This window comes from Mus caroli, chromosome 7, assembly GCF_900094665.2.
Source record: "Mus caroli chromosome 7, CAROLI_EIJ_v1.1, whole genome shotgun sequence".
NCBI lineage: Eukaryota > Metazoa > Chordata > Mammalia > Rodentia > Muridae > Mus > Mus caroli.
This window is the reverse complement of record NC_034576.1, coordinates 95606162-95613856: the sequence shown is the minus strand read 5'-3', so window position 1 is coordinate 95613856 and position 7695 is coordinate 95606162. Positions and strand designations below refer to the sequence as shown.

The following is a 7695-nucleotide window of genomic DNA, read 5'->3' as shown; positions in this document are numbered from 1 at the left end:
AAGTATTGGAGAATTTTAAAGGAATAATTTATAGAAGTGGTATTACAGTATAACTAGGAATGGAATGAACATTGTTAGGCTTATCACTGGAGAGTTAGGGTTGAAACAGTTTAAAAGTGTTTTTTTTTTTTGTTTGTTTGTTTGTTTTCAATGTGTCTGTGCATCACCGGTGTACCTGGTACTCAAGGATGCTAGAAAAAGGCATTCGGTCCAGTGGAACTGGAGTTGCAGCCAGTAGTGAGTTGTGTGTGGGCACTGAGACCCAGACTTTGTTTTTTTTTTTTTTTTCTGCAAGAGCAGCCTGTGTTCTTTAACTGTTGAGCTCTTTCCAGCATTATTTCAAAAATTTACATATGGTTAAACCCTAGTGATTTTTAAGAGACTAAATCAGTTTCTTGTTCACACTAAGGAGTCTGTATTAAAATGATTCTGAGGCAATACTAGACATTTTAAATGAAAGCAATGTCCTGTATCAAGGTTTTCCCCAACAACAAATGACTACAATTTTAAAGAGTTTACTAAATGTTAATCTGAAAGGGTTGGAGAGATGGCTCAACAGTTAAAGAGTACAGGCTGTTCTTCCACAGGATCCCAGTTTGATTCACAACATATACACACCTCAATTTCTATTTACAGTTCCAGGGAATCTTTGTCTCCAAGGGTATCAGGCACACACACAGTAAATTTTCGTAAGAAAACCAAACTCCCATATACATTAAAAACCAAAACCTTAACATTAATTCTCCATTCAGCACCAAATTATAAATGCATCACAGGACAGTACAACTGATGGTATACATTAACACTGCCATGGAAGAATTGTACCGTCCAATGTCGTAGACCACATTCCCTGCTGCACACCCTTTATCTTGAGAAACCACTGAGAGCTACTACCAAGTACTTAGACGGGGATGAAGAGTCCCGAGATAAGAAAATACAGGGGATAGGAAGAAAGAGAATTACCAATAGAAGAAAGTGTTGGTAGGTTAAGTCATAAAATATGGTAAGATTTAAGACATTACATGTGCCAGACATCATGCATTAATCTCAGTACTTGGGAGGCAGAGCCTGCATGATATCTTATGACTTCAAGGCCAGTAAAGGCCAGTGGAATCCTGTCTCAAAATACAAAACTGTACGCGGATATAATATGGGTACCTAGGCTAGGTACAACTGATTGGGTTGACAGGAAGTAGGAAGACACATAAGAGCTACTACTGAAATTAAGCTTAGTTGACATGGGTTTAAGTCAAAGATGGGAAGGATATTAGAGGCTTTACTGCTGAAATCTACAGAGGATAGTATTGTTTCTAGGATGACTAATGCTATTCATGTTTCAAATTGACAAGTTTCTAATTCTCATTTTCTCCTTGTAAGAGGCCAAATGTGAGATTGTAGCCCAGATCTCCAAATTTAGCTTAGCCTTAGAATCACTGTACATAGTAGGTTTTGTACAAAGTCAACTAGTAAAAACCTTCAAGTTCTTTTTACATACTGCTAACTATCCTAGAAATTACCAGAATTATACTTCAGCTCCCAAAGATGGAAAAGTTTTAGAACTATACTGCAAAGTACCACGATCAAAACTAAAGTCTTACAAGATAGAACATATTCTGAACCAAAAGCTAAATTTTGAGAGCTAAAGAAATGGTTAGCAGTTAAGAGCGCTTGATGTTCTTGCAAAGAACCTGGTTTCATAGCCCAGCACCCTCAATGTGTGGATCACAAGTTCTTTTGGCCTCTGCAGCTACCAGGCAGACATGTGGTGTATATATACTCACACACAAAACCTATTTTAAAAAAGTTGAAAAATTTGAGGCCACATGAAAATACTTCTAAAAGTGGATGGTAGGTTGATTCTATAATGTAATTTTTTTAATGTAAAGCTTCTGAACTTAGCTGTTCTGGAAAACACTAAACTACACTAAATTCTGTTGGGAAGGAACATGTATTATGTGAATGCCTTAAAGAGAATTATATTCTACTTAATTTTTCACTGGGTGGCTGGCATACTACGTCAAAGTACATTAAAAGGTTAATAAAACTTGAGGCATTTACCTATGCCTTCAAAAAGGAGATAAACTGACCAGGTGTGGTGTAATCCCAGTCCTTCTAAGACAAAGGCAGGGAAGTTCACAACTTAAAGGCTGGCCTAGGCTACGGAGACCTGATCTCAGTGTCTTGAGACTGTACAGTGGTAGAACACTTCCTGTGTATAGGCCCTGGGTTTGAGCTACAAACTGAGAAAATGGGCAGGCAGAGGGCCAATCTCTCTTGTGGGCAAGAGAGATCCAGCAGGTAAAGCTACTGACTGCCGAAGTCTTTATGAGCTGGGTTTAATATCAAAGAACCACGTGGTGTAACAACTTCCCTAAGTCATTTTCTGACTTTGACATGAGCACTACATGTATGATTCTCTCTTCCATTCACAGTGTAAATTTCTTGAGGTAATATGTTCTTTAGCAAAGGAGAAAACCAAGAAGCAAAAATTACCCATGTCAAGGCAAAGGACATCTTAATAAATGGCATAATAGGAAGAGGCATTGTCTTTGAGGAGTGCATGCGCAGAAAAGGGTGTAAAGGCATGGTCCTAGCTATTGAGATAGGAAATCACTTGAGCCCAGTAGTTGGGCAAAATAGTGAGCCTCTTATTTTGAAAGTAAACAAGTTTATGAAGCACATGAGGATAGAGGAATAGAAATGGGTGTCAAAACTTAATTTGCCCTGAGCTGGCCCTTCTCCCTCTAGAATCATGCCTAGAGCTGACTTGTGGGAGATTAGCTTATCTTCTCTCACTTTGGAAAAACAGGTGGGAGTTAGAGATGGCTCAGCAGTGGTTCTTGGGAACTCTGGTTTGAATCCCAGCACCAGAATGGCAGCTCACAACTGTAGTCTAGACCCTAGAGTTTCAACTGTTTCCTCTAGCCTCTTGAGGGCACCAGGTACAAATGCATAGACCAAAGAATTCCATATTAAAAAAAAAAAAAATTTAAAGACCAATTAAAAATAAAACAAACCAGGTGTGGACAACTCACCATTCCTAATTAGTTACAGTTTCCTATCTGAAAACAATTCCTATTCTCTGGAATGTTGATATGAGCACTCCAGTAGGAACTCTCCATTCTTCAATTGAGAATCTGCTTTTACTGTCAACTTACCTTGAAATCCTATGCGATCCATTTTTTTTTTTTTATCTTGGTTTACTAGAATTGCTGTATCAGTCACATTGCCAAAACCACTGTGCTTTTCCTTAGCTTCTTAATCACGGACCATTACTTTCAAAACTATCTTCTGTTTTACATGATAGCTCATGTTTTTATTTGCTTCTATAATCTTTATACTAAAAAACTTTAATTATAAATCTCCTTCTATGTCTCTTTTTGTGCTCTACAATATAATCAACTAATTTGGTATAGGTTATTTCCAAACTTGAAATTCTCTTGAGCAATTTTTAAAAATGAGTACATGCATTTTCTCTGGTTTCTTCAATTGCCTATGCATTATAACCACATGAATGCCTGTAGACTGCATATCTATCACAATTTTTTATATTTTTCACCTTTTAGTGTGTATAGCTCATTTGAGAATGGGTGCATATGTGGCACATGTGTGCAAGGGTCAGTGGACAACTTGCAGTAGTCAGCTTGCTCCCACCATTATGTGGGTTTTCAGGCATTCAATTCAGGTCTTCAATCACTTTTTACAGGCTGAGCCATCTTGTCTCTGTGCACCATCGTATAAATGTAGTAAAACCTAGCGATTTTTTTTATGGATGCATTTACTCTAACTGTAAAGTATTACAATGGCTGTAGTATCTGAGCAAGGTATTTAGAAGACTTTATAGTTATTGGTTCATAGGTAATAAATTTTAAATTCATTACAATTTTGAATTATGGTTATGTTAGCTTAATATTTGGCAAGTATTCTGTTCTGCTTTTTCTCTGGTAGTATTTGTCAAGGATAGATTTCTTTGGGATATTCTTTTATAATTTTATATTTCTTGAGCCAGTTTTTGGGTATCTGTATTTTCCTACATTATTCAAGTCAAATTCCCAAGTTAGTGTAGGCTATGTAAAAGAATTAATTTTTGATGTTTTTAAAGACCTGTATAGAACATGTTCCCCTTCTGTCTAATACTGCTTTCCTTCCTTAGGTTTGAGGTGTCCATTGTGTAGGCTTATCTATTTGATACAGCATAACCCAGAAGTAGAGCCTTTACTATTTGAAGTAGCTATAAGCACTGTGTTAATCTGGAGTTAGACATAAGTAGGTTCCAGATCCCAAACTCCTACTAATGTCATCCTGATCAAATGTGAACCGCTCTTCATCTGAAAGAAATAAACATAATATAGATTAGCTTTGAAATTACTTGCAAATCAGTTATGATAGGCACTGGTTCACATATGTCATTTAGTAAATACCCGTCCCACAAAAGGTCTCAGTTGCCCCAATTCGGGGAAAAAAAGAAAATTCAGACTGAAATGACTAATCCAATATCTCATAACTCCTTCAACCAGTAACCCCTCCCCCCCAAAAAACCCCCAAAACAAAAATAACCCGTTGTCTTCAGTGTGTCAGTTCACTAATCTAATGATCAGATCAATCTACGAACTCCACAACAAATTAGCTACTGAGCAGCCCTTCCTGAGAAGTAAATACTCTAGAGTTTGGGAACCAATGCCGAAGACAGAATGCTTACTGTCCAGAAGTTTCACTTCCTTATGAGAGGGTGAGAACCAAGATGACTATAATGTGTGATGTGATCCAGTAAAAGCTGTGGGAAATCAGGTTTTGAGAGGAATGTGCAAAAAAAAAAAAACCCAAAAAACAAAAAAACAAAAACCAAAAAAATAAAAAACCATGTAGTAGGAATTGTCATGGAAGCACTTCCTACTTACTGTATTTCCCCAAACAATCAACTTCCATGTTTTTCAAAATACACAGAATGAAAACATACTGTCAACAAAGTTTTAGTGATAAGAAAACGCATACAAAGCACTGAATGCAAGCGTCAGTTGCTACTTAAAAGGCTATGTTCAAAAAAGATCAATTTACCTCGAGAGAAGGTATATTGTTAGGGATTTTCCAAATTTGTTCAGAGAACATAAATGAAGACAGAGTAGTTTCTTGAGGGCAAACTACATATTTAAAGGCATAGAAATGAAAAAGATTGCTTTCCCCCAACTCAATTACTCCTGGCCGGAGAAAGTGTGGTGGCAAATGCAAGCATGCAAAACAACCAAAAAAAACAAAAAAAAAAAAAAACAAAAAAAAACCCCACCTGAGAAGTACAAGCAATAAGGACGATGCTTACCAGTTCTTGTATGCTCAGCGGGCAGCACAAAACTCGATGCTTATATTCGCAAAAATAAAGTGGAAGAATACATTTTGAGCAATGTTGGAGAGAAAGGTTTAGTTCAGTTAGTAATAATGTTACAGAGAAAGAAATGTTGCATTTAAAATAGGAGCACTGGAGTGTCTCTTGGCTAACAACTGCTGCCTCTAGAACTTACCCGCTGTTTTGTCTTAGCAAACTAGTGTTATTTTGAGTGTCAATCTGTAAGGTGAGGATGCTCCCTATCAAGCGAACATCCAAGAGCCCGACATTAAGCACACTCAACAACGACGACAGGGACTGCACCTGCTACCGCCCCCTATAGGGATTGTTCTCCGTTTGCGAAGCCATGGGATCAAAACGGATTTTCTTTCAAACCAGCATTGAAATAGTAGACCAGGCTTGCCAAGGACGAAAAGGCCCCTTGAGGGCAGGCACACAGGTCAGCTCCGCGAACCGCAGTCCTGGGACCTCCATTTGGGGGCGATACCCACGACAGGGGGTTCCAGAAACAAGCCTCGGCAGGCTCCTGTGAGACTGAGCAAACAAAACAAAACAAAATAAAAATTAAAAACCCACCGAAAACCACTCGGTACCAGAGCAGCGCGGCTTCCCACAGGCTAAGCCCCGAAAAAGGTGAAAGGAAGGAAGCGGGAAGTGACGCGTGCATAAAGGATACGGAAGTGACCGCACGCCGGAAGTGTACTCGTTTCCAAGGTGACAGCCACGCTGCCACGCCCTCCAGGCTGCGGGAACTGAGACGCTGGAAAACCACTCGGAGGAGAGCGTTCCCGCCGACGGCGGTTGCCGTCACAACCACCCGCGGGCCCAGGAAACCGGAGACTGTGGCCTCCGCGCCAGCCGCCGCGCATGTGCTATCCGCGGCCCGCACGGCTACCTCGGCTCCGGGTCTAGGGGGAAGGTCGTGGAAGAGCAGGCATCTTGTTGCCACAATCCTAGAGAAAGAAACCTAGAAGGAGGGGACCGCCTCATCAGGATCTCTTTGGCAGGAGTTGGTGAGGACGGCGTCTTTTCCCAAAGGGACTCGAGAAGACCCAGTGAAGACCTAGGGCAGCACCGCTGCGTCTCTCAGGAGAGAATTAGGGAACAGGATGGCCACCAGCAGAGCAGTCCACGGGTGGCTGTGAGGGGCGACAGCGGCCAATGCAAGAGCGACGCGAGCCTTGGTGAAGTCTCTGGCTCGCATTCCTGCGACTCGAGGGCCGCTGTCAGCGAAGACGCCTGGGTGGACGTCCCTGAAACCCGAGGGCCCCGAACCAGTGATTCCGGGGCCCAAGGTAGCGACGACCGCAGCGGTTCTTGGGAAGGAGCAAGTGTGGATGAAAGCCGCTGCCTCAGTAGTTTTTGGGAAGGAGTAAGTGATGACAGGGCCTACGAGGCCAGAGACTCCTCTAGGGTGAGCATCAGCGAAGACTCCAGCCGCCTCTTCCATAGCTGCTGGGAGAGAGAAAGCGAAGAACATTCCCACTTTAGGGGATCTTGGGAGAGAAGGGAGGTTTGTGGTCCCCGCATCAGCGACGAAGAGTCCAGTTCTTGCAGCAGTGGTCCATGCGTGGGATCAAGTGAAGACCTCAGTAGCAGGGACCTGGGCTCCACTCCTCCCCAGAGTCCAAGTCCGAGGTCGAAGGACAACACCATGCCTGGTGTGGCTAATCCAGGCCCCTCCAAGTCTCGTAGGGAGACTGCAGACTCAAGTGAGTCACAGTCTTTTGCTGTCATCCCTTGTTTAGCCCACAACACCTTTCCTACTTAAAGGGCATCCGCTGGAGGCCCTGCTGGCCTTTTCGTTTTATTGTCTTGCCTCTTTCTCCTTTATTCCCACTCATTCCAAAAGCTCATCTGTGCCATGTTCCTTTATTTGAGCTTTCTGTCTTACACATCATTTGTCTGTCAGACATTTTACTCAGATCAGACATCATTTGTTAACTATTATGGACCTTTGTAAATTCTTTTCTTCAGCATTTCACACTGTGGAGAGGACAAAGTAGAGCCATTTAAAGTTTTGGTTTTCATTCTTGCAGAACTCCCTTTACTGGCTCACTCTGTTTCTTCATCTTTCTCTTTCTTTTTCCTCCTTTTTCTGAGGCTGTTGTGTGACAAAACTTTTCCTGAGGAGACCCATCTAGAGATCCCACTCACCTCAGATAAGCATCCCAACAGACCTAAGTACTGGGTAACACCAGTCCAACTTCATAAACCAATGAGTTGTATTGGGAATACTTGGTGGGATATGGGTGAAACTTACAGGAGCACAAATGAGTCAAAGACAGCTGCATCACCAAAACTCCCCCCCCCCCCCCCCCAGCTGCCACACAACAGTTATGAACCAATCAACCATT

At 41.6% G+C, this 7695-nt stretch overlaps 1 protein-coding gene across 1 annotated transcript in view; it reads left to right on the top strand.

Moving 5' to 3' along the window:
• The first annotated feature begins 5684 nt into the window (after window positions 1-5684).
• Window positions 5685-7695, top strand: part of Ankrd42 (ankyrin repeat domain 42) — a 38651-nt gene continuing 36640 nt past the window's right edge. Inside the window, exons 1-2 of the mRNA XM_029479573.1 lie at window positions 5685-5777; window positions 6060-7050. Coding sequence (XP_029335433.1) covers window positions 5685-5777; window positions 6060-7050 — 1084 coding nt within the window. The remainder of the gene's footprint in view (window positions 5778-6059; window positions 7051-7695) is intronic.